This window comes from Manis javanica, chromosome 4, assembly GCF_040802235.1.
Source record: "Manis javanica isolate MJ-LG chromosome 4, MJ_LKY, whole genome shotgun sequence".
Lineage (NCBI taxonomy): Eukaryota > Metazoa > Chordata > Mammalia > Pholidota > Manidae > Manis > Manis javanica.
Genome location: NC_133159.1, coordinates 169693002 through 169720960, shown reverse-complemented (window position 1 = coordinate 169720960; position 27959 = coordinate 169693002). Strand labels below are relative to the sequence as shown.

Sequence of the window (27959 nt, the reverse complement as noted above, 5' to 3'; positions counted from 1 at the left end):
TTTTTGAGACGCATACCATCTGGCCTTGCACCCTTTGCCTCTCCTAATGCTGACCTCTACCAATTGATAGAAGCCACAATGCATAAGTTCTTATCTTCCCGCCACCATGTGAAAAACCTACACACGTTTACATGGTATCTTAAGTTTTAACCCTATGTCCCACCTCTGATGACAGGTCCACACTTCTAGCCCTTTACTATTTGTGTTGACCTACAAGGCTTCAGGAACTGGCTGTTAAATCAAGGCTTAACTGATTTAGTGTAAATATGACTAATGAAGAACGCATGCCTTTATTCCCCCTTTTATGGTTTTAGGTCATAAATTCAAAAGTAATAAACTTTAAGAAAACAATTTTTATTAAAAAAAATTATTTCATATAAAGTAATGGAATGACTATATAGACAAGGCATTTAGAAATGATTCTTCTGGTTTATACTGCTTACTGGCTCAGGTCTAGTTCTGCCCTGGTAAAGTCCTCCAGAAACTTTACACATGAAGTCTGGCTTCATAAGAAGGGATTTTTACTGTACTGAAAGGAAGCCAGATAAAGCCGAGATCGGAAGCGCTCAGCTTCCAGTTCCCGGAAGAAGGCGTCATCCTCGTTCTGTGTTATCACGGCCTGCAGTTGTTGGATTTCCTTCTCCATCTTCCATCTCAGCTCCTTCTTCACCTTATATAATGTCTAAAAGAGAATCCATGCCATCCAGCTGTTCACAACATTGATCCAGGCCCTCATCTATTTTTATTCCCTCTCCACCTTCCAGCTTATCAAGCTCCTGCAGTAATATTAATAATTTAGCAGTAGCTCTTACAGAAACTTAAACAGGTAAAGTTAAAATCATAGGATAAATGTTTTGGATCATAAATAGCTCTTATTAGTATTCTTTCCATTCCTCTTAAAAGGTGTAATATGGTTGTCTCTTATTTCTTAAAAATGTAAGTAAAAGATTTCTACCCTGTTAATTACCTGGGCCTGGGATTTCTCTCTGGCTTTGAGTTCTTGACATTCCTGTGATATGGCTTCTGCTAGCAATGAAAACTGTTTATAAGGAAAGAAAAAAACAAATCTTTTATTTACCTATAGTCCAAATAACAACAATTCTTAACATTTATAAGCTTGAAACCTATTATAATGAATATAGGGCAATGTAGATTCTCTACTGTGGTCAAGCCTAGCTTATTTTATCTTAAATTCCTACCTTGAAAGTGGGGTCAGTCTAACTTGTACAGTGACAAACTGTGCGTTAATATGTGGAAGTTTATTGTTCAATAAGCTCAGCTTACCTTTGACACAGGGCAGTCAAGATTAAGCACATTAGAACGTAAACACCAGGGCACCCACCTGATCTTTATAGTAGTTCTCCATTGAGTCCAGTTCATTCTGGTGCTGTCTCTTTTGTTCATCTCGCTTTTCTCTGGCATAATTTCTTAGGTCCCGTAATCTTTGCTTTTGAATTTGTAAACCTTCTTCAAACAGGTTCTTAAATATCTGTCAGTTATTTATCAGGAAAATAAGTTACTATGATCTTTCACAGAGGAATATAATCATTTTACCCACCTGAAGGTATACACTACTTGTATTTCACAAACTTTTTTTTAAAACAGTATTACTGAGAGATAATTCACATATCATAAAAGTTCCCTTTTAAGATGTATAATTCAGAAGGTTTAGTATATTTAGGGTAGTGTAGCCATTATCACTAGCTATAGAATGTTTTCATTACTCCAAAAAGAAACTCCAATTGCATTAGCAGTTGCTACCCATCCTCTCCTCCTCCTAGCCCCCGGCAACTGCTTATCTTTCTTTATGAATATGCCTATTCTGGACATTTCACATAAATGGAATCATAGTATGTGGCATTTGTATCTGTGTATTTGTTTATTCACTTAGCATATTTTCAAGGTTCATCTATATGACAGCATGTATCAGTACTTCATTCTTTTTTATTGCCAAATAATATTCTACTATATGGATAGGTCTCATTTTGTTTATCCATTCATTAGTTGATGTACATTTGCATTGTTTCCACTTTCTGGCTATTATAAATAATGCTGCTTTGAAGATCTGTGTATAGGTTATTTGTGTGAATATATAGCTAGGAGTGAAATTGTTGAGTTTCACGGTCGCTCTATGTTTAACCTTTTGAGGAACTGCCAGACTCTCTTCTAAAGTGGATGCATTTTATAACCCCACCAGCCCTGCTTCTTCACATCCTTGCCAACACTTGTCTTTTTAATTTTAGCCGTCTTAGGGGGTGTGGGTGATACCTCATTTTGGTTTTGATTTGTATTTCCCTAATAACCAATAGTGTTCAGCATCTTTTTCTAAATCCTAAAGATTCTTTACTGCTTTAGAAAAGAATTCTCATGCAGCCACATACATAGGGCAAGAACCCCAGAGCATCTACACTTGTGCATGACTAAGAGTGAGGCGGTTATCATCACAGGAAAACAGCTGTTCAAAGAATCTGGATATGCCAACTTATCTTCTATTGACCAGTAAGAATTCTTCATCAAAGAACTGATTCTTACAGCGCTGTGGTATTCATTAGCTAGCCATATTACCTTAGTCAAGTTGCTTAACCTCTCAGAGCCTTAGTAGTAGCCTCTAGAAATGAGGGTAACAGTACAACCCACTTTGGTTTACTGCAGAAATGAAATTTACTGCTAGTAATGAAAAGGAGGGGTGGATGAGTCTAAACTCTCAGAGCCAGCATTTTATTAGGACCTGCATTTGTATTTTGGATTAAAAAATGGGACAAAAGTCACAAACAAAAAAAAGGTGGTCCTGAAAGGTAACAGACAAAATTAATCATCTTAACAGGATTAGTCAGAAAAGCCATATTTACCATCTCTTCCCGAGTCCTCAGTCTCATCATTTTTGCACGTAACTGAACTCTATAATCATCATAATATTTTTGGGCACGAACAACCTGCTGCCGATTTTCTTTTATCTTTGACTGGGTCAACTTCTGCCTATGAATGCAGTCCTTGAAGTCTTGCTAAGACAGGGAAAGGGTAAAGAGGTAAGGATAAGAAGAGAGACTCCATTGTTTTAATCAGCCCCACTCCCCATCACCATGTTTTTGGCAGTAAGCCAGGTTGGAGGGCCCAGACTGTGGCCCATCACTTCAGTCCTAAGAGCTACCCCAGTAAGCCACCCCACTGCTGCAGGGTAGCAGTGATCCTGGGGAAACTGAGGATTCATCTCCCCATTCCACCTGGAAGCCACACCCAGATGACAGCTTAAAGGGAGTAGAAAAATGGCTCTCTGGAAGATTTTCAAGCAGAGCTTGAGCTACCAAGAGCATTCAAGTCAAAACTAAAGAAATTAGGCAGTATCCTAGGGGGTAGTGAGGAGGAAATGAGGTCAAGTACAAGCCTTCTACTAGGTATTTAGGTATTTTCTTTCCCACATGCAGTTCTTCAGATGGCTTCCCCTTCTTTCTCTAGAATTGTTAAAGATTATAGTTCTTATTGTTTATCTCTATACTCAACAAAGGGTTTTAAAATCTCTTCTTTGAGCTTACTGTCTTTGACGTCTGTCTTCTCCCTTCACTATACTCGAGAGAATTATGCTGTGTACAGGTTTCGATCCAAATTATAATGGGGACTGGCAAACTACCTCAGCCCTCAAATGGAGAAGAATGGACAGGACAAAAAGCACTAAGTTAAACCAATTTGTAGCTTGTAGGGGCTGTGAAGGCAGAGACAGATTTAGATTAAAATCCCAATCTTGCCCCTTGCTGATTACAGTAGGACCCAGGGTAACTTAACATCTCAAAGCCTCAGGTTTTTCACTTCACAGAAAATATCTCCATTGTTACCATAAAGACTAAACAAAATTGTGTATATAAAGCACCTAGCACCTTCTTCCCTCATCAATTTTGGTTAAAGACATAGATGCTTAGACAGGCAAGTATCAGAGCTGACAGACTGTGGGACTATGGCCCAGCTGGTAGTAATGAAATTAACTTATAAATTCAAAATTATAATACCCAATTTGCTGTTGACATACCAGTCTCTTGTTATGTTCATATTCTTTCTTGACAAGTGCAGTAAGGAGGTCATGCCTTCTTAAGGCTTCTTCTATCTTTAAGGGGACAGAAGGAAAGAAGGTTAATGATGCCATTCACTGGATTCTCAAGGATAAGCTCTTCCCCTCTCTGGTTTATATTCCTATGCTTAAAATGAACAGTTAACTTACTTCAGCCTGGAGTTTCTTCTTCGATCGATTTTCTCTATATGCATCTTTTTTGAGCTGTTCAATCTGTGCAATTTGCTGTTTCCACATTTTGCTTAGTGTTTGGCCAGAAACGTAGAGAAATGGAAACTGTTCCAGCATCAGGGGCAGGAGACTGTGTTCATTTATCTTCACTGCAAGGTATGAAAAAGATGCTGTTAATCTGAGAGACTTGCTGACAGCTTTTAGTAAGAACTCTCATTCTACCTTTGATCCTGGTAGATCCAAGTTTATTTAAATGATTGGTTCTGATCCTGAAAAGAGCAGTTCTAAAAGCATAACTTACGCTCTCCTTCCCTTATTGGAGTAAGCCGGCTACTAAGCACAGCAGTTCTGATGAGTGACATGCTGGTCTTGTGAAGGCCATCTTAACTGCCCAGCCTATTCAGCAGCTGGGGTGGATGCGCTGTGTGGTCAGACTCCTCAGCCCTACTGGGAGGAAGTCACTATCTGATGGGATTTAGTTAGAAAGCCACTAATTTTTTAAACTTCACCCTGGCATTTCACATGATCTCTTCTTTGTAACATGACTCTTACTCTCACCAAATGTCAATAGAACAGGAGTTGGAGAGGCCATCTTGCTTTCTTTGGAGCATCCTTTAGGTTCTACCAACTTCCCAGAAGCAAAGAAAGGCAACCAGCCTGAGTGAGTGAGTGAAGCTAAGGCTGGAGCAGCATAGCAGCCCTTGCATTCCTTTAATGCCAATATATAGGCCTCCCTAAGGTATTATTTACCAGTTTTAAATAATGCCTTATTTAAAAGTTTTCTCTCTTCTCTCTATAGAAATCTAGCATATGGCTGTGATAAAAGAGGGAACTTTATCCAGCCAGCTGGTGGCTGATAGTTTTCAGGGCTGTGTCCTTGGAATGTAGCACATACTTTCAAAGGATGCCAGTTTTCCATAAAGTACAATTTTGTGGTTCTTACTTGGAACTGTTCTATTTGGCTTTGGCAAGCCACCTCTTGGACTTGGAGTTGTAGTTTTTCTAGAGTACATCTTCGAGGGCTGACTACGTTTTGGAGTTCCTTTAGGAACAGCTTCTTTGTGTATTTTTTCCTTAAAAGCAGATATAAAACAGAAAAGAACAAGAAATAAGTCTAAGAACTCTGTCATACAGCATTTTAAATAGCACAGGTTGACAATGATAGCTAACTATTCCCCAGCCAACCGCATTAACTTCACATTTCTAAAATCTGGTTAGTATTTATCTACTCCAAGTTAAAAGCATCTTTTGGCTTCTGGCACCCCTTGGAATTTGAAAAACACTGAATCTTTTTTGAGTTTCGTAGTCAGCATATTCGCACACCCTGAAAACTAATAATGTTTTGATGTACTCTCTAGACATTTTCCATGTAGATAAAAAAAATTATCTTACAGTCAGTTGTAACCATACTGTATATCCCATTTTGTTTGTTTCTGTAACCATCTTTTTGAAAGGCAATGAAAATCTTAAATTTTGGGTTTTTTTCCTACCAAGCATAGAACATCTGGATTTCCTGTCTTCTCTTACTCCGCTTTAATTTGTCAGCCAAGATTACTTTTCAATCCTTGGTGAATTGCTACACAATAGATCCCCTTAAAAACTGATGAAGTTTTGGACAGTAAGGAAAAGTGATAGCTTCTTTGGTGCCCTATTTTGCCACATTTTGGCAACCTGGCTACCCTATGAATAAGAGGATATCTTACATGAAATGAAAGCCTCCCTTTTTCTAAGGAGCTAATGATTAAGGCCCTGTTGATTCTTTTTTCCTTTTAAAAAGATCACCTCTGTGCTTTCTACTGATCCGTCTGTATTTACTACAGTAGAGAATTTTACCCACTGTTTCCTCCTCGTCATGTATTCCTACAGGTCCAATATTCTCTTGAACTTTATTTCTCCTTAATTCCCTTTCAAATTCTTCAGTTATTGCCTAGAGAGGGAAAGGCCATATAACATTACAGTTATTAAAAACATAAGCAAATGAAAATGAGGGAAGAAATATTCACCTAAGATCCTGAGATTCTATTCACCTTTTTTTTTTTTAAGTTTCTTTCCTTTTAGGCTCCTTAGCATAAATATCATTCAACAGACATGTAATTGGGACATAATTTTACATAATGCATTTTTTTTTTTAGTTTTTATAATTATTTTGATATTCCTGTTAGTTACATGCTGAGTTAATATTTAGTTGAAGTTACACATTATTGAAGCCATCTGAATTAATTTTTCACCATTATAAATTTTTTATCATCCACTCAGCTCAAGCATGTTAAATGCACTTCAGGTCTTTAATCAACAGCATATTCACTGTGACACTTGGCTGAAGGTAAACAGTACTGTCTGCTGCCCAACCATGGACAAGAGATGGCATGTACCTTTGCTTGACGTTGGCGGGTATCAGTTTCTTTTGCCTTTTGCTGCTGTTTTCTCTGTATATGGAACTGTTTGTTTTTGGTAACTGCAGATGGAGACAGTGAGTGAGATCTATAGGGTGGCTTTCTATTCATGGTAAGTCCTGCAACACAGAAGAACATGTACTATTAATTCCTGACATCCAGAAAGTTGGAAACCAAATGTTTGATTTTTACCAAATCCAAAAAGACTGTGAATGTGCTAAATGTACTCTGACTATAACTAATTCATATTTGTTTATATGTTTAACATTGAATGGAAACCATGCAGAATTTTAGTTGGTGGAAAACAATTTAATTATTTGATAGAAGTATTTGCAAGGATGTGGCAAATCTGAAAGGTCATGCATTGCTGACATAAGTGATGCATTTACTTTGGAGGGAAATTTGGTAGTGGTGAAAAAGTGTAAGCACCGTGATCCAGAAATTCTACTAGATACACATCTAGAGAATCCTTTGCATGTTACAGCTTGTTCACTGAAGAATTTTTGTAGTTTTGAAAACTAGAAACAATTTACATGTCCTGCAATAGAGGAAAAGGTGATACACACACACTCATGCAAATGGGGTACACTGTATGAATTTAATTACATAGTAGTTAAAATGAATTAAGTGGATCTTTAAGTATTAACATTTATTTCCAAAACAATGTTAACAGAAAAAAGTTGAAGAATTACACATGTAATATATTATGTAATAGCACTGTATAGTATATATAGGCTAGTAACACAGAAAGTAAAAGCTGGTTAAAGTATAAGAACAGGGATGTGAGGGTTCCAGTTCAAGATGGCAATATAGATGCTCTAGAACTCACTTCCTTCCAAGGACGACACTGCATCTACAGCTACATATGGAATAATTCCCCCTAAAAGGAATCCAGACACTAGTGGAACAACTCTATGCATTAGGTAAATGAGAAAAACCCCACATCAAAATTGGTTTTGGCACATCCTCAGTTCCTGGGAGCCATTCAGAACAAAGAGGGCAGAAATAAACAAAAACAAAAGCAAAAAAAAGAAGAGGAACAAAGACGGCAGTGTGGACAATCACAAATGTCTGAGAGCATGGGGTGGGCTGAATGATCAGGCTCACCTCCTGCACACTGCTACTCCTTCGAGACTGGGACAGGCGGCTATTTCCATCTAATGCATAGGCACAGGAACCGACACAGAGACTAAAGGAAAATGAAACAGAGGAATATAATCCAAAGAAAAAGATAAGGTAAAAATCAAGAAACAGATCTGAGTGAAGTGTAGATAGGGGATTTACCTCATAAAGAGTTCAAAATTATGGTCATAAAGATGCTCACTGAGGTCAGAACAATGCATAAACAAAGCGAAACTTTCAACAGAGAGAAAATACAAGAAAGTACCAAACAAATAACAAAAGCTGAGGAACACAATAAATGAAAATACAATAGAGGGAGACCAGATGAAGCAGAAAAGATCAGCAAACACAAAAATGGCAGTGGAATTCATCCAAACAGAGGAGCAAAAAGAATGAAAAAAAGTGAAGATAGCTTAAAAGACTTAAAGAACACCAAGAAGTGGAGCAAAATTCACATTACAGGAGTCCCAGAAGAGTTAGGGGAAGAATGCTTATTCAAAGATAAAATGGCTTAAAACTCCCCTAACCTGGGGATAGAAACAGATATCCAGATCCAGGAAGCCCAGAAACTTTCAAATAAGATGAATCCAAAGACCCCACACTGAGACACATTATAATTAAAGTGTCAAATTTTAACTTGAGAGAATCTTAAAAGCAGTAAGAGAAAGAAAACTTGTTATGTATGTATAGGGGAACCTCCGTAAGAACCCCCATGAGATTGTCAGGTTTTTCAGCAGCAACTTTGCAGGCCAGAGGGAATGGCACAATATATTCAAAGTATTGAAAGAAAAATTGCCAACAAAAACTACTCTACCTGGCAAAGCTGTCCTTCAGAATTAGACAGTTTTCCAGATAAGCAAAAGCTGAAGGAGTTCATCAACACTCGAACAGACAAGAAATTTTAAAGGGACTTCTTCAAACTGAAATGAAAGGGTACTAGTTAGTAACAGGAGAACATATGGAAGTATACATCTCACTGGTAGCGGTAAATAGTTAAGTTCAGAATATGCTGTAATGATGGTGGGTAAATCACATATAAATCTGTGAAGATTAAAAGACAGAAGTGGTAAAAATAACTAATTTAATGGACATACAGGATAGAAAGATATAAACTGACACAGTAAACATGAAATGGGGCAGAGTAAAAATGTAGGACATTCACATTTAAGCTGTTATCGGTGTAAAACACTCATTAATATTTTATATAACTCTTATGGTAGTAACCCCTAGTAAAAAACCTGTAAGAGATATACAAAAGACAGAGGAATCTAAGCATATCAGTAGAGAAAATCATCAAATCACAGAGGACAAGAACAAAAGAAGAAAAGAACAAGGGAATTATAAAACAGCCAGAAAATGAGCAAAGTGGCAATACTAAATCCATATCTATCAATTACTTTAAATGTAAATGGACTAAATTCTCCAATCAAAAGGTACAGAGTAGCTGAATGGATAAAAAAAAACAAGACCCAACTATATACTGCCTACAAAAGAGTTACTTCAGCTTTAAAGACACATGGGGACTGAAAGTGAAGGGATGGGTAAAGAGATTCCACACAATGGAAACCAAAAGAAAGCTGGGTAGCTATACTTCTGTTAGACAAAATAGACTTTTAAGACAAAGACTGTAACAAGAGACAAAGATATCATTATGTAATGTTAAAGGGGTCAATATTAAAGAGGCCATGACATTTCTAAGTATGTATTCAACAGAGGAGCGCCTAATATGATGCAAATGTTAATAGACCTAAAGAGAAAAACAGACAGCAATACAATGGTAGGGGACTTCAATGCCCAATTGATAGGTCATCCAGACAGAATATCAATAAGGATATAATGGACTAAGAAACATGTAAGACCAGATAATTTAACAGACATCTATAGAACATTCCATCCCAAAGCAACAGAATACACATTCTTCTTAGGTGCACATGGAATATTCTCTAGGACAGATTATATTAGGTTACAAAACAAGTCTTAATAAACACAGGAAGACTGATATCCTATCAAGCATCTTTTTTGACCATAATGGTATGAAACTAGAAATAAATTGGAAAATTCATATGCTACTGAACTAATGGGTCAAAGAAGAAAGCAAAAATAAAAAAAATTTCTGTAGACAAATAAAAGTGGAAATACAACATAACTAAAATTTATGGGATACAGCAAAAGCAGTTCTAAGAGGCAAGGTCATAGTGATAAATGCCTACAATAAAAACAAGAAAGATATGATACCTGAAGTACAAGCAATGAAATAGAAACAAGTGGAAGAACAATCAAACTAAAATCTTCCACACAGCAATGGCGCAATGATCAACAGAATGAAGCAGCAACCTATGAAATAGGAAAAAATATCTGCAAGTCAGATATCTGATAAGGGGTTAATATCCAAAATATATAAAGAACTCAACAGCCAAAAAAAAAATAATGCAATTAAAAAATGGGCAGAGGAACTGAACATTTTCCCAAAGAAGATATATGAATGGACAACAGTACATGAAAAGGTGCTCAACATCTACTAATCATCAGTGAACTGCAAACTCACATCTTTTAGAATGGCTATCATCAAAAATACAAGAGCTAAATGTATTAGCAAGGATGTGGAGAAAAGGGAATCTTTATGCACTATTGGTGCTGTTGTAAATGGTAAAACCACTATGGAAAATAATATGGATGTTCCTCAAAAATTAAAAATAAAATTACTATATGCTCCATCTCTGGAAACGTATCTGAGGGTAACAAAAACACTATCGGAGATAGCTGCACCCCATGTTCATAGTAGCATTATTTCCAATAGCGAAGACATGGAAACAACCTATATGTATTATTACCTAATATATATTATTATATATTACATGTTCTAACTCTTATTCTTAAATGCAGAAGGTGTAAAGCAAATGTAACTGTTAATATCTGTTACTTCTACATAGTGAAGATACAGGTATTTGATATTAATTTTGATCTTTTTATATATCTGAAATATTTAAAATGAGAAAGCCAGTCATTATAAACATGTGGATGTGCCTAAGTGGTTCTGTAAGACATCCTCATCCTGGCCTCTCTGGGATAGTAAGATACCTGGCCTTCGCTTCTTTGGCCCACATTCCATGATGCTGTCGCTGTGTTGAGACAGTGTCTCATCATTTCTATTCTCCACCACTTCATTTCCAAAAGCCTCTTCTTCATAGTTGGTCTTTTCTTTAATTCGATCACCCAAGGCACTTCTTAACATCTATCAAGAAAACTTTTCAGCATTTCTCATTGATTTCAACAGAATGCAAGCTGGAAGGAGTTGTCAGATATAACCTTTAAAAAGCTTCCTCTGATAATTAGGCACTGATAAGAGGTTTTAGTGTTTGCCTATGTATGTTTAGTTTCTAAAGGCTGTGTATTCAGTTTCTATAAACTTTGAGTCATATAGAAATTTAATACATTTATACAATGACACCCCCAAATTGCAACACTGTGTTTTGTGAGAATCAGAAATCCACCTAATTTTATACCAAATCCATCTTTAGTGAGTGACAAAGGGAAACTATATAGATGCATCTAAAGATACATGGTCTAATGTAATCATTTGTTAAATTATTTAGTTTTCATCAAAATTTAGTATAAATTTAGATAAATCTGTACCAAATTTGGCTATACCATGAAAGGCCAGGAGAACATTTCTCATCCTGTGTTCTCTTGCTCAACCTAAGGATAATTTTTACAGTAACCAAGAAAAAACTATCTTTCCAATGGCTTAGTTTTCACCTTCAATTGGGAGATCACTTAAATGTTCACCAACTCTGGCAATGCCAATATAGGTAAAAAGCAAGACTTGCCCAGTCTAGTTCAGAGAGCCGTTGGGAGAGTTTCTCTGATACTGCATGTAATTCTTGCTCTGTGAACCTCTTTCCTTGCCTCTGGGAGAAAGGTGAATCCCAGGATGAGACTGCATCTCTGTTTTCATATCTGTAATGAAAGTGACCACGTGACATTTTAGTAGCCAAGTGTATATCACTTAATTCAAAATGATTGTAATACATGCTTGAACAAATGTTTCACACTGGTCTTCGCAGCTTAGTTTGGAGAGTATACCCCTTATACTTTTCAAGTCCCTTTGTAAACAGATTGTAAACATTAATGTTACCTTTTCCCTTTGGGAAGCTTCCTTGTCCTAGGGACTTGGACTTGAGCTGGACTCATTTCCTGCTTGCTATCTTTAGGAAACTTCGAAGTTAAGAAAAATCTATCATTTGGTTCCTATTAAAAACAGAAGAGAGTTGATTTGTGTAAGTTACAAAGAAGACACATTAAAAATAGCATTTTGGGTGTGGGGGAAGGAGAGAGCCTGTGACACAAAACTAAGTCCCTTTTTTTTTTTTTTTTACATGTTTTGCTTTTTTAAAAACACAACTTGTCAAAATACTCTATTTAGACTTCCAATACCAAAGGAATGGAGCAGTATCTGTAAACTATGCTTAAAGAAAAAGAGTGGCTCAGGATGCCATTCAAACATAAAGTCAGGTAGGGCAAATAAGCAAATTAAGCTATACCTAGACAATGAAAAATATCAAAGCACAAGTGGAAGTACTGAAGTCATTATCTTTTATTAATAAGAAATCAACAGAAACTGTCCCAAATTGAAACAGTGAAAGATAAAAAACTTCTCAAAGTAGGAATATAAACTCTTAACATTTTTAAGTTTATTTCTTAATCTTAGAGGAAACCTTATGGGTGAAGAAACATTTCATGTTTAACTATCTTCAATTTCAGTATCATCTTCACTTAAAGTAAAATTAATACTTTTTAGTAATTAACACCTATAATATGTATCATTACATTAAAAAAAATTCTTAAATGTCCTGCTCAGGAATTACATCAAAATGAATTCCCACTGAATGACACTTAAGTCAGGAAACAGATTACCAGCAACTCAGAAACCTTTCCACCATCCTCCATAAACTTCCACAAATGTAACCATTACCCTGTGATACCTTTTTTCTCTTTTTATCCATCCACTCGCCTATCTGAATAGATAAACAGAATGTTTACAATGATGGTCACCTGATGCTAATATGCTTACTTCAACTCTGTACATTTCTTCATTGTTTGAATTTTAAATAATTAAAATGTATTATTGTTTATAAATTCACCCTTTGCATATACCCGCCTATTGTTGTTTCTAGGATTACTGTATAAAAGGGTTTTTTCTTATCAAAGAAAAAAGTGGAAGTAAACAGGCCAAGATATTAATAGTAGTTCATGATGGATAATAGGAATATGGATGAAAGGTTATTTTTCACACTTTCTTACACTTCTAAAATTTTAAATTATTAAATTAGGGACATTCAGTATGGGTTCTGAAGCTATAATGCTTGAGTTCAAATTCTGACTCTACAATTGTTGTGTGACCTCAGACAAGATACTTGGGCTATTTTCAGCTTCACCCTGGGAATAAAAGTAGTACCTGCTCCAGGGCTGCTGTGAGGAGTAAATTATTCTAATACCTGTAAAGTAACCAGAACTATGCCTGGCACAAAATAAACATTAAAAATGTGTTCTTACTATTTCCCTTTTTTATACATTCATCCTGTCTCTATCTTCCCAGAGTAAGAAGATGTAGGTATATGTGGAGGCAAATTTTAAGTATAGTGATCAAAACAGTGATTACTGTTCTAGCAGAGACCTCTTTAAGTCTACAGACTTCAATCCAATTGAAAGGAAGCTTTTCTACTTACCACAGAAAATGCTGTGCCCTCTCCAGTAGAATTCATTGGAGGGGAGCAGTAACTTGAATGCAAGTATTCTTTTCCTATGGAGCAGGGTGCTCGAGGCTCCAAAGGCTGGTAGGGTGGATGTAAAGGAATAGCTGATCTGATAGGCTCCCCTAGCTTCCTAGCACTTGGAATCATCTCCACAGAAGGAATTTCTGCTAGTTGAAGAAATTAGACATTAAGATAAAAATGTAAAAAAAAATAATTACACATACACATATATAATTATACAAACATGTTCACACACAGAAATATATTTAAACTTGATTTTTTAAAAAAGTACACACACACATCAGGGACTCATCCTCAGTAAATGGGCAGGAATCTAAATCAGAACAATTTTAATATCATAAATGTGTTCTCTGAAAAGTTATTCTAAAATAATGAAAACTACTAAAAACCCAAATGCCTTGAATAGCTATATAAATTATGTTCACCCATGTGTTACAAAACTGGTTAGCCATTAACATATGATATAATGCTAACCATATGAAAATCAGAGACAATAAGAAATGAGATGTTTTAAAATTAGTTTATTTTGTCGTTCACTAGTAATTTGAAGACCACCAATGGATATACTAATGTATCAGAGACTCTTACTGTTCTAACTAAAGTCTTTGTTTGAGGAGAGGATTTAGATGAAGTAGTAAGATGCATATAATGTAACTAAATAAATATTTAGATGCAAAAAATGTTGACGAAAGACTATCTTATGAAGAAATCAGAGCTCATGAATTAATAGCAAACACTTTCAAATAAGATCATGTAAAACCAAAAAGAACTGCATAAAGTGTAGAGCAACCAAAGTGAAAATGCTGACAGCACCAGCAGCTGTCCCAGGAGCTAACTACCACCTCCAATCCACAGCAACAGTCTCAAGAACTAAAAATGCACTACTACTCACTGTCTTCAACAAGGGATGTCCTACTCTTGGACAAAAAAGTAGGTAAGGGAGGGTTCAACATTTCTGCATATGGTTTAGAACATGGTATGTTTGAGGCTCTTTTAGAATTCTGCATTTCATTAGAACTTTGGGCACCTAGAAAAGAAAAAATTAAAGGTAAAAATTTTTTATTGCTGTATGTTATACTAAAAGTTTTGTACTCAGAGCATAAAAAAATCCCAGGAATGACATAATCATAAAAACTATGATTACTTGAAATATCCATTGCTTTTAATAACATCAGATAGCATGATGTAGTTCTGTAGCCAGAATCATTTATACAATTTAAAAGTAAAGTTTTGCACAATGGCTCACTACTTTGGTTTAGAAAATAGGTGCCAATTATAGAAATGCTAACTGTTGTGTGGGTATTACCTCTGAACTAGGAGTCTTGGCTATTACCATAATAAAAAATTTAGTCAAACACATTGTTTTATTTGTCTAATTTTCAAATGCTTAATATTTTGAATCAGCTTTATAATGTTATTACATAGAAAACTAATACTAAAATATTTCTGGAATTAGGTAATTTTTTCCCTTAGAAATCTATAACACACAAGCTCCCCATAAACGAAATGGATTCATGAATTCCCTTCTCCAAATGACTATTTATCCCTTCAATTTAGTGAAAACCTCACCATAAATTTATTCCTCACTTTGAAGGTATGAGAATGTTCCTTTAAAAATTGTTATCAGAATGGCCAACTGACATAAATCACTTTGCACAGATTTCAAAATCCATGGAATTTATTCCAAGACACTATGTGTTTCTAAGTTTCTGACACTTGTCAGATGTCTCTCAAAGATCTTTTTGTGCTCTCCTTTTCCACAACCCAGTGCAATAGGGCCATTTTCACATCAAAGTATTTTAAATATGCCAATTTCCCTCCATAACTTCACATTTCACATGAATACCGATCTAATGTTCAAAATTTTAACTTGATCCACAGTTTCTCACTACCTGATACAGAATTTGTCATCTCTTTGACCCCAAACTAATTCATTTTTACCTGTGCATTCTTTTCTTCAGTTTCCTGATTAACAGTCTCATATGCTCTTTCTTTTTGATGGAATTTCTCCTAAATCTCATGGCTAGTTAACATCTTGAACTTTTAATTTGTTAGACTGAAAGTTACATGCTCAAATATCTCCATAATCTTTAGACTGTTTTATAATGTAAAGCCTTACCTTTTCTACTGCTAACATTAAAAAAATTTCAATTATGTAAGTACCTACATAATAAACATGTTAACATTTCATTAAAAAAAAAAGGGCCCTGGGTAGAAAAAATTGGGTGAATGTGGTCAAAAGGTACAAACTTCCAGTTATAAAGTAAATGTCATAGGGATGTAATATACAGTATGGTGACTATAGTTAATAATACTGTACTGTATATTTGGAGGATGCTAAGAGAGTAGATCTTAAAAGTTCTCATCACAAGAAAAATACCAAACTCTGTGGTTATGGATATTAGCTAGACTTACTGGGATCATTTCACAATTTTTAAAAACAGAATCATTAGTAAACTAGTATGTTATATGTCAATTATATCTCAATTGAAAAAAAAAGATTTATAGTCCAGGAACTGAAGCCTAAATTAGATGCCTATGAATGTATATGGTAAGTTATCTGATAATTTAAATTAAACATAAATGCCCTTCATGACATCAAACCTGAATACAGCTTGGCTTTTCTCTCAACCCTTTCTTGTTTACCCTTACTTGCATTATAATCTAGAGTTAAAATCTGAAAACAGGTAATTCAAGTTTTATAGATGGAACCTTTCTACATGGCACTTGCTCTCAGAAAACACCATTTTAAAATCACCATCCCTTCCATCTTCTGTCAGTCCATCTGACTCTCTTCCTTCAAGAAACATTCTTGTGTTACCTACACTTGACTCTGGCCATTCCATTACTTTGCTCATCCCAGTGTCAAGTGCATGTCCTCTGGCCTACTATCTGACCTTCCAGACTCAGTTCCTTTGAACTTAACTCCTTGGATTGCAGTGTCTATTCTTTGATGAGAGTATTGATGATGGAAGTGATTTCAGAGACACTTTAGCAGAACTCTCTCGTTTCACTTGAAGAAAGGGGGATTCAGAAAACATAAGGGCCTTGTCCAAAGTCAAATGGCCAGCAGCAGAGTCTAGTCGGGAATGTAGGCCACATGATTCCCAATTTAATGTACTTGATTCCACTTTAGCATTCCTGTTCTTTCATCCAAAAAAAAAAAGTTATTGTGGGCCTGGTGTTTTGCTTTGGAATTGCTTTCCTTTGGAATACTAATATGAATGGTTTTACTATTTACTTCACTTATTTGTCTTATCAGTTGGCTGCCCCTATAGGTACAATGTAAACTCCATGAGGGAAGGGACTGGTGCCTGTTTTGTTTACCACTGAGTCACCACTGCCTGGCACAGGGAAGGCACTAAGTAAGTACTTGCTGCATACTTATTTACTGACAACTGTCCCTGGAACTCGGAGTTTACTGAATGGACAAACCCAGAGTTACTATGCAATGTGAGAATGTGATAGTCAAGTAAGGAGAGAAGGCTACACTGTAGGAATACCAAGCCTCAGAGCCTGAGGCAGGTGGGGGAGGCTGGACTTTATAGGGTGTTTACCTATAAATAAAAAGGAAGGGAAGAGCATCCCAGCAGAAGAAACAATATGGTGCCAGAGAAGAGCATGGCAACCAAGGTGGGCAGAAAGGGAATGGGGTGGTTGGAGTAAGGCATGGAGGGGGCGGCTCAAAATGGACCCCAAAGCTATTCTGGTTTACTGTGTATAGGCACTAGACTGTTGGAATGTGGACTAAAGCTTGGGAGAAAAATTGTCACTGGATATACAGACTTGTTGGTTGAAACCATGAAAAAAGTGAGTCACCCAGATCAAGAAACTACACTTAAAAGGTACTCTGAGTATGACTAGACTGTTAAGCTGCATCTAGAATTTTCTTCCCAGAGTATCAAGGTCCACATATTGTATGACAAACTTGCATCTACTTATATTCCCAGATGCCTGTGATTTCCATTTGACCGATTTCATATAACCGTTCATATCTGGTGGGTAATGGTAGTAGTATGGAATTTCAATTCTGATGTCCGGTTAGGACTCTCTTGATTCTTCTCAACCTTAAGTACTATTTACATTTTCACAATTGTATGCTGAATAACAATAACTGATACTTAAAGGCTAGCTACTCACCATTACTTCTTAGAGAAAAGGTGTGTGCTGTGTCTCCGAGTCTAATTATTTCCCCAGTGGATTCTGCTTCATCTCCATCCCAAGAGGGGCCCAGCACCTCAGATGACAAGGAGCACCTGAAAGAGTTCCCTCACTCACTCAGGGCCCCACCTGACCACAGAGGGCCTTTCCTGTGCGGACCCTGCAAGCTGCTCAAGCAGCCTGCCTGCGGATTTCTGATTGCTCATTGCTATGTGCAGAAAAGGGACACTCACTCCCTTCTGCACTTACCACTTCTTGCTGCTTATCTGTTTTGACTGATGTATGTACAGTGGCAACAGCTGGGTATAAAATGTAGAGGAGGACACATAGAATGATAAGCACTGGTAACTCTAGGGATGTGGGAGTGGGGAGGGAATCTGATTAAGGCATTAATTTTGCATTAAATTTCCTTGTTTTGTTTTACTTTTGCACTTGTCACTTAAAAAAATTTAATGAAAAATAGTCACAAAATTAATCTTATAGTGATTTCCTTTAAGCCTCTTTTTCCACAGTGTACTACAACTAAACAAGAGGCATTGCCTGCACTTTTCAAACCATGACAAATGCTATAAAAAATTGAGAATCAGATATTTAAAATAAAGTCATAACATCATGTTCAACCTGTGGTAGAAGTACAATATAACCTGTAATGCTATTCTGTTTTGTCTATGAAAGTAGCACAGATTTAAAAACTCTGGTATTGGTCAAAGATAATGGTTCATGAGGATGCAGTAACCCAGCACTTAAATACTGCTGGTGGATATATAGTCCTGGCCTTTTTGGAAAGCACTTTGGCAACTATTAACAGCTTTATAAAATTCATACTCTGGCTCTGAACGCAGCTTAAAGATATGGGAGATGGAAGGAAAAGGAAAGAATAAACAAAGGGATGTAGCTCATTAAAAAAAATACCAGCAGCCACTACCTCCACTACAGAGAGTGGTTTGGTAAATTGTGATGCATCCATATGAATGATCATAACTGTGGTTAATAGTAATAATCACATCACTAATAAATAGTGATTAAAAATTATTATAAAGAGTTTGACAGTTTGGAAAAAGACTGGATTAAATTTTAAAATACAGGAAACTGATAAAATACATAAAACATATAAATATGACTAAATCCAAAAAAGAAAAAACAGTAAAATAAGAATAGAGTACAACAAAATGTTAAAACCAGTTATTTCGTTCTGAATGGTAGCCTTCATTTTTCCCCCCCGTTTTATTTCTTTGCATTTTCCAAGTTTACATTAGCTTTTTTTTTTTTGCCATTGTTCTGGCATATCATGTGCAATTTTAATTCTTAGTTCAAAGAAAAATGTAACTTTTTATTAAATCCATAGACACTGATTGCTACCTCTCAAAAGAAACTCTTTTCCACGATGATGAAGATTCTTTAGTACTTTCTTGCTCTTCCAAAGGTTCTCCCTGGTAGTAGGCTTCTTTAAAACCCTGTCCAGTTTCACCTGTTTAGAATAGATAATACTGCCAGACAAAAAAATCTCCACGTTAATACTATTATTTCTATACAGAGGGAGGTAGAGGTAAGGACAGGAAGGTACCCCTCCTGGTAAATGGGGCTCTTATGAAAGTGAAATTAGAAAGAATCAAATTCTCACCTGCAAGGAGCATGTATTGTTTAGGTAACAAAGAAACAACGCAAGTGTTGCTTTAAAGCAGGGTCTACAGTTGTATTAACAATGTTTACATTTTAAGCTAGATGGTAGGTTCAATTTCTATTCTTAATACCTACCTATAATGGAGGTCTGAGGCAAGACTAGTGTGTGGCTTCACAAACCCATGACTGTCAGCTTACCTCAAGCTCTAAGACGATCATGCCCTAGCCTAATTAAGAGTCAGAGCACATCAAGGCTAGGATGAAATTTTAGGACTATCAATCTGTTTTCACTCTACCACTTTGACCAGCAGCAGTAACTCACTATGGGAGTGATTTCAGGAGGTATGTGGATGAAACCTCCTATGATTCAGATCTACCCCTCTGGATATTCGCATCTTCATTTCTAGAGATTCCCTGTTCAAACATCCACCTTCATTTTTTTCTATTTCTTTATTCACCAAGCAACATTTTAATAACACTATTCACTGTACATCTACTCTGAGCTAGGCTTGGTGCTAAACTATTTATGCATATTTACGTAGTTAAATCTTCACTACAACCATGAGAGAATTTCAGATGAGAAAACTGAGGCTTAGAGAGCTTCAGTCACACAGTGAGGGCCAGAACTTAGTACTGAGCCCATAGCCGGCCTTCAAATCCCTTGTTTTTCAGTGGTAAATGGTAATGTTAGCTCAAGTACCAGGAAGAAGCTGCTCTGTACATCTGATGTGACTAGTGATAATAAAGACTTATTTCCTATTATTTCCTATTATTAATTGGCATTCTGAAGATTCTAATCAGCTCTAGGTAATACTGTCATAGAAACCTGGACCTACAAAAGGTGAGAACTAGACCTCAGACTTACATCTAAGTATCTCTCAGCTGTCCTCTCTCCATCCCCACTGCCCTATCCTTGGCCAGGATATTATCCTTGCCCTATCTGTAATCAAGCACTACATTGTAAAAACTGCTGTCAAAATATTTCAAACTGATCAATCTCTTTACTTAGAGGTAGTTTTCTACCTTTTAATCTTGCTGTTAAAATGACTAAGAAGCCACAGAGCTTCAAAATACCTACTGGTAGTCTTGAATTAGGTGAGTTTCACATTTCATGCACTCTCCCCCAAGTCTCCTGTTTTTACTTTACAGTAGTCACCTCTCATTCACAGGGGTATGCACCAAGACCCCTGGGGGATGCCTGAAACTGTACCAAACCCTATCTACAGTTTTTTGCTATACATACATAGCTGTGATAAAAGTTTAATTTGTTAGGCACAGTAAGATTAGAAATAAAATACAACACTTAGAATATACTGTAATAAGTTATGTGAATGTAGTCTCTTTCTTTCTCAAAATATCATATGGGACTCAGCCTTCTCATGATGATATGAAATAAAATGCCTATGTGATAGATGAAATGAGGTGAATGACCTAGACATTGTGATATAGCGTTAGGCTACTATTAACCTTCAGAGCTATGTCAGAAGGAGGAACATCTGCTTCCAGACAGTGGTTGACCACAGGTAACTGAAACGGTGGGAAGTGAGACTGCAGATAAGGGGGTCCACTGTATATACTTAGGGCTATCTTTCTGACTTGAATTAGGTTTCTTTTAGAGCAATAAACATGGCCTGCAGCTTTGAATCCTCTCAGAGTATCTAGGCTGGTATGTATTTAACATACGTTAAACACTCAAAACACTCAAGTGTTTGACATAAAAAAAGAAATATCCAGCATGGTGTGTCTTTTCATTTTCCCTTCCAGGCCCTACCTATGTTTGCTTTTAATTCTTTCTGGCAACAAGAATAAAAAATAGAAAACTATCTCTAACAAAGAGCTTAAGATTAATTTCAAATGTCATAATCAAAGTACAGGTTTCACCATCAACAATGTGAATTAGGAATAATGATGAACCTACCCAACCTTTTTGTCTTCATTTGCATTAGAATTTATGTTGTTATTGCTGCTGAAAGCTTCTTTTGGTAAACTTTACAACAGTAAACCCATTTTAAATAGGTCACAGATGATCCAAACATGACATACAGCATTATTAACTAATCTCATAGGGTTTTTTTTCAATGATAAATAACATTGCAGTGAAGACCCTCGAGCACCTAACTTTCCTTTGTATCATTTCCTTAGGATAAATCTCTACAAATTGGATTTACTGAGCCAAAGACTGTAAGTAGCTCTTATACACTGTTGATCCTGTCTAAACAACTATAACCCTTCTGGAAAATAATACAGCAATACCGACCTTTATAATTAAAAACATAAAATCAAAATTTCACACAGTTGTTACAACTTGGGGAACTGGGTTACTTGAAAAGTGAAATAAAATATTCAGGCTGTCACAAACCTAAACAAACGCTGAAGACAGAAATGCACCAATTCTTCTGATGCCTCAGCAACATCCAAAATGACAGTCTGACATAGGAAAATTTGAAGTAAGGAATTTCATGCAATAGGACAATAAGCAATTTTAGGCAGAATTTACCTTTCTGTTACAGATTAGCATTCAACTAATTTATAAACCACCAAGTTGACAAAGGTCGTGATGATAGTTTAGCATAGAGTTTTCAACCACTTGGAACTGAAACTATTGAAATTTAATGTATAATTAAATTTACCATGTATACTTATTAGTGATTCTAATTCTTACGAAGATAGGCAAAAAGATGAAAGGCAAAAGGGACACAACACACAATATAAACCAAATTTCTATTCTTAAACTTACTTTTCTCATGAGATGTTTCACTGATGTGTTCTGTGAGATACTCCAGCAACCCATCAAATATTTCTAGGAGATTCTTAATAGATTCTTTATCTCCTTTCACTATATTTTCTCCTGAACACAGAATACAGAGCTATTAAAAAATTTAACCAAGAAATTGAAGCCGTAATTTTGAAATGGATATACTACTGTAAAACTACTGTTCAAGATACAGGGATTATAAACTTGGGAGAAACAATGATATGTTTAAAAAAATCAATTTCCTGATGCCTGATTATATATAAGGAAACAAAGGGAGGAGTCTTGAATGCGGTGTTTGATAATTCATTGGCATATTCCTTCCTTTACCAAGAAGCAAAATAAGTGGACTTAAAACATCCTCTAGTAAGATTTATACCAAAATATAAAGTTGCTAAGCAGAACTTTATTAGGCTGGTGGAAAAAAATGGCAGAAGAGAACACTGTTTTAGATTGTGAGATCGACTTCTACATGGTGGTTGGTTCTGGAGATAAAAGCAGTACAGTAATAAAAAAACAAAATAAAAAACTTGTTAGGATGCTTTCATCAGGAATTCCTAATTTCTTTCCATATGATAACTTCTATACACTTCGTACAGATACCATTTTAAAAAAAATTACAAACCATCCATGGTTCCTTGCACATAAAACCCCTTGTAAACTCACTTCACTCCCAACTTCTTCCTCATTTCCCACCACATCCACTTTACACCTAGAAGTTAATCTTCAGACAGTCCCTAGCACAGTACCCGGCCCACAATAGATTTTTAATAAATGTTGTTGGCATACTGACAAGAAATGGGTTCATAAAAGCATGGACACTAGACATGTTTAATGTCACTTAAAATGGACTCCAGTCAACATCTAACTCTTGAGACACTCAGGTCGTCCTTTGGGAGATCGTGCCTAGCATTCCCATGAGCTCATACCAGCATGGGAGAGGCAGAGTGGTGACTTCATTTTTGAGAGAATCTAGCCATCCATTAACTTCAATCATGATGCAAAACAAACCCAAACCAGAAAGCTGATATTGTGCACTACTGGTAAAGACTGACAATGTTTGACAGCATTTCTGTTGTTCACAACAACTGAACAAAAATCTTGTTAAGCTGTTTTTCTACCTTACTGATACACGCAAGTATACCCCAAGGGCATGCTCAGGCCTTCTCAGTTTCTAGGATGGGGAGCACACTCTGCCAGCCCAGTAACTAAGACGACTCGCCACAACGCAGTGCTTCACAGTGTAGGAGAAATTGCCTTGCGCAGAACACAGGAGTGAAAAGCTACTTTGCAGTCAACTGGAGGAGGTAAGCAGTTTTGAAACTTTTCACGGGGTGGGTGTGATTTGTCAGGAGCAGATCTGTATTAAAAAATTCTGTAACACACACAACCTAACCACAGTACGTTTAAAAAGCACAAATACCCAAAGTTGCCCTACTTGGGTGGTAACATAATTCCAAATTGCAAAAACGAACAGGGAAACCCCAAGATTATCCTTCAAAATGAATTATCTCCAAACTAATTCACCATATTACCTAGAACTGCACTAAAAAACTTAGAACAGTTTTGCAAAAATTTGTTGTCAATTATCAAAAAGATGTAAATGACTTAACACTTATTTCCTTTAACTGATATTAAAGAATAAACCAACATTATAAGACCTCTCAGTGACTTTAGTTTCAAGTCTCCAAGGTTCTCTCTGTTCATATCTTGAAGTAATTTACTGAATAATGCTCATTTTCTCACTATCTACAGATAGAGGGATTAATAAACACATTTGGTGAGTTTGGCTTTAGAATATAACCATGGTACACTTTATTTTGGAAAAAGGTTCAAAGACAATTTTATTTTAAAAGGTAATATATTCACATGATTGAAAATTCAGAAAGTTCAAAAGGTATGTACAGTGTAGTCTCATTCCATCCTCATCCTCAAGTCCTGAAGTTCCTTTTATTGGAGGCATCGGTATTACAGGTTTCTTGCATATGCTTCTAGAAAGTCCTTCTGCATGCAGTCAACTACATACATATTCTCTCCACCTTTGTTTTTACAAATAGTAGCTCACTCCATTATCACTGTAACTGCACCACATTTTTCTCACACTATGTTGGAGGTTGTTCTGTTAATAGGAACTTTGTATATAAAGAACATTGTCAATCTTCAGTTACAGTGGCAGAGTACTACTCTGAATGGAGCCATCATAACTTATTTAACCTGTCCCTCTTAATGAACATTTAGGTGTTTCTAATTTTTAGGTACTACAAACAAGCAGCATGGCAACTTTAAAAAAACAAAACAAAATTTGCAGTTTCTCCTCTGGTATTGAGGAAGATGAATGTTTTGGGGAAGGATAAAAAAAAATACCTCAAACTGCCAGCTAGGATCCTAACATCTCAGACCCATATCCATCACAAACTCAATGTTTGACTCTCCTAGAAAAGCTCTCAAGGATGGCTGCCTTAACTCTATCTGTCAATCATCTTGGCTCAATCTTGTCATTTGGTCTAGTTCATAGCTTACTATTTGGTTAATTAAACAGTGTCTAGGGTTCTATCTAATGAATTCTATTAGTAAAATGCAAAATTATCTGGTGGTTAAGTATATACCAACCTGTTATGTGAGACAAGCTGACCTGCAGATAATCCAAGGCCAGTGAATCAATTACTGCTTGTACATTGTGAACTTCATCCTCTTGGCTCCTGGGAATAGCTATGAGGTCTGTGGGAAAAAAGCTATATAATTCTGCGTCTAATAGGGTCCAAGTTTTCACCAAGTCTGACTGGGCTTCTAAGTTCAACTGCTATAAAAGTTAAGCCCCACCTAAACAAAACAGGCTATAAATTACAAAATTAACAGAGCCTGAATTCCATGCAGTAGAATCTCTATTGGTTGAATATTTGTTCAACTGACATATTTATGAATTTGCTCTACAATAAGCATCATGTTAAAGAAAGATAAAGAGGTCCATAAACTTAAGGAGATACTAATATTCTGGTAAGAGAGGCAATACATGAGACTTTAACCCAGAACCCTGGGTTGCTTTCCATGAGAAAACCCACACAGGTGTAAAAGGAGAGTTCTTGTATGTCTCATTAAAGCAGCCTATTGGGACTTACTAGCATAAAGGTTTAAAAGGTCATTATAGACCAGAGTGTAGAAAGATATTAATATAATTTAAATTTGCAGTTTCTCCTCTGGTATTGAGGAAGATGAATGTTTTGGGGAAGGATAAAAAAAAATATTTCACAAGACTGGTCTAATAACTGTGCCTCTGCTCTCTAAAGAGGGTTGAGACTAGCATCAGAGATCTCAGCTAGAGGCCATCCTATTATTCCAGGAAGTGATAAGGGAACTGATTCATGATAACAGTGGGAAAGAGACTATACAGAGCTTTAGTAATTAATGATTATAAACTATATAAAGAAATGGAGGCAGTAGAGGAATCATGGATAAAGACTGTCAGATATTTAACCAGGGATACAGTACAAATACCAATTCTTAACCATAATATTGGTTAGGTAACAGAACCTAAGAAGTTTCCAAGTTCCCTCAATTTTAGGAGCTTTGAAGGCGTATTTACAGACAAGATGGGACTTTCACAAGGCATCAGGCATGATTAAACAGTGATGCCTAGATGATTAAACTGATTTGAACAAGGCCATAATTATGGATGGGTCTCAAGTTATTCATTAATATAATGCAATATTTAGATAGAAGTAACATGCATACAAAAAGAAAACTCATTCTATAAATAACATAGGATGTAACTACATACACTAGAAACTTCTGGCATAAGATAGACACTATTACTCCTCCTTTTTAGTATCCTTACCTGGTACCTTTTCTCCCAAAATGGATTGATAAAGAGCAATAAAAACATTAGCATCACAGTCTTTCAGTTCATGTATTCTTAGGTGTATGTGACATTTCAAAAGAAGATTATTGGCAACAGTTACCCACTCTGTTGGGAAAGGAAGGGAAAAAAAAATCAGACTTAAATAGTGCTAGAAAAAAAATCATATACAAACATAAAAAAACCAAACAGACACGAATTCTGTAGAAGATAAGGAATTTGGTAGTTATAATAGACTCTCAAAGACCCTATGAGGCATGATTTTTGAAATGGTGTGTTTAATTTCTTGGGATGACTACCAGAGTGCTATAATTTCGATGTAGTCAAAACTATGATGCAAATACAACTTTTACTGTTGTAACCTAAAACTTGTATTTATTGTAGTTCTTAATAAGTCATATATGGTGTTTTAAAAAATATTTACAAATAAATAATATTATGTCATAAACAAGACAGTTGACAGTCTGTTACTAGGAACTAATTAATGGATGTTGCTTCAATTCCCAATAGCATTAGTCATGTTTTTACCTAATTATCTTGTCCAAGTCTGAATTTCCCTGGTGCCCAAACAGACAGTGATTAACAGGCTGTTGAGAACTGGAGTAATGACACCATCGCTTTTTGCTAGCTTTTAAAGTTCTACTTGATGTACATGAAAGGAAATATGGGAAATAACACACAAAAGTCCATGTTACCAGTACTGTTGAAGCTTCCTGTGTACCACCCCATTCTCCCAAGTACTGCTGGGATTAGCAGTTATTTCAAGGGTTTTGTAACCAAAGGTAATTTAGAAAGCTTGAAATATTTGCTCCCTGAAATGAATGGAGATTAAGGGGTAAGTTCTTTGATTCTGTATTCGATATCCTCAGTACATTTTAGATAGAAACGTGTTTTCAAGCACACTGTCTCCCTCTCCCCAGAAACAAACAGTGTGTATCTTCAACGCGTATTAGCTCCCTCTCCCCATAAACAATTCTCACAGCTGACCACACCATGACAAATAATTTGAAGACTCTCCTATAAAAAAGGATGAAAGCGTCCTAGACAACCGAATTCACTTTTCAAAACCGGTGCTGGACAAAGCCGGTACCTCTAGAGGGCATTGCAGAGAAAATTCACCATTTCCCTTGGAAGGGGCATCAACAGATCTTGAGTGACATTCCTCAAAAGTTCAATACAGTTGCAGGTATGGCCTCAGTCCGGCGATGCAAGAACAGAGCACACCGACTGGATAGATTCCCCAGAGAAATTAAGTCCGAGGAAGACACTTCCTTTTTTATACGTGGGGGGCGTGCGTGCAAAACGAGCCTCGCCACAGGGCCCTACTCTCACCCACCCCAAAATCGCACTGTACGGCTTCAAAGCGACAGCAGGCAAGCCTACGAGACCCTATCTGAGAACCCGCCGACTACGACTGGGTGTCTGTCACAAGCCCCGTCCGCAGTCCACACCTAGCTGAGGCCGGCCGGAGGCCTCAAGATAAAATGGGCTGGGGCGTTCGGGACTTTAATGGCTTCCGTCCATACACACGGGGGCTCCAGGCCGAGACTCACCAGCCTCCGAGCCGGCCATGTCGCGGAGGCAGGTTGCTGCCGGACTCCCAGCCGGGAGCGAGGGGGACGGTGTCCAGGAACCGCCGCACGGCGCAGACAGATGGCTAGGAGGACAGGGAACGAAACTAGAGTGCAGAGAAGTGGGGTGGGGAGGTGAAAGAGGGAGGGATGTTAAAACGGCATCTAGGTTCTGATTGGCCGTCAGAGACGCACTTCCTTTCGCCGCTCCCGCCGAGGCAGCGGTTTGCGGATTCTAGATACCATTCTCCGCGGGCAAGGTCCCGCTGGGGGAGTCTCAGCTGGGTGGGTTTGACAGCTCGGGTCACCCAGCAGCCCTGGCCGGTCTCCCGGGGGTATCAGCATCGAGGTTTACTGAGGTTTTAGTTTTGTGTTCCTCCGCCGGCACCAACTGGCAAAGTAGTGCGGCCCTCTCAGCCGGTGGGAGGGGACAGCCACGTGATAATGCCAGGCTCCGCCTTCCCGACCCTTTCGGTTCTGGGCGT

The 27959-nt window shown here is 36.9% G+C and overlaps 1 protein-coding gene across 5 annotated transcripts; it reads right to left on the bottom strand.

Annotated features, from left to right (window-relative positions):
• Positions 1–333: 333 nt before the first annotated feature.
• On the bottom strand, positions 334–27861 carry CEP95 (centrosomal protein 95). 5 transcript variants are annotated; one of them, XM_017648978.3, is made up of 20 exons: positions 27457–27861; positions 25883–26011; positions 24661–24768; positions 22036–22146; positions 19038–19146; positions 17658–17773; positions 14410–14544; positions 13470–13663; positions 11879–11991; positions 11571–11700; positions 10822–10975; positions 6601–6740; positions 6066–6155; positions 5172–5301; positions 4208–4377; positions 4019–4093; positions 2850–3002; positions 1343–1489; positions 968–1039; positions 334–682 (listed from the first exon to the last, which is right to left on the bottom strand). In XM_017648978.3, exons 1-20 carry the CDS (start codon positions 27473–27475, stop codon positions 506–508), a joined length of 2472 nt encoding a protein of 823 aa, XP_017504467.3. In that variant the 5' UTR covers positions 27476–27861; the 3' UTR covers positions 334–505. The 5 variants fall into 5 exon arrangements, with proteins under 5 accessions (XP_017504467.3, XP_073091886.1, XP_073091887.1 ...); XM_073235785.1 differs by having other exon boundaries at positions 13470–13660; XM_073235786.1 differs by lacking the exon at positions 22036–22146 and having other exon boundaries at positions 27457–27857.
• Positions 27862–27959: the final 98 nt, after the last annotated feature.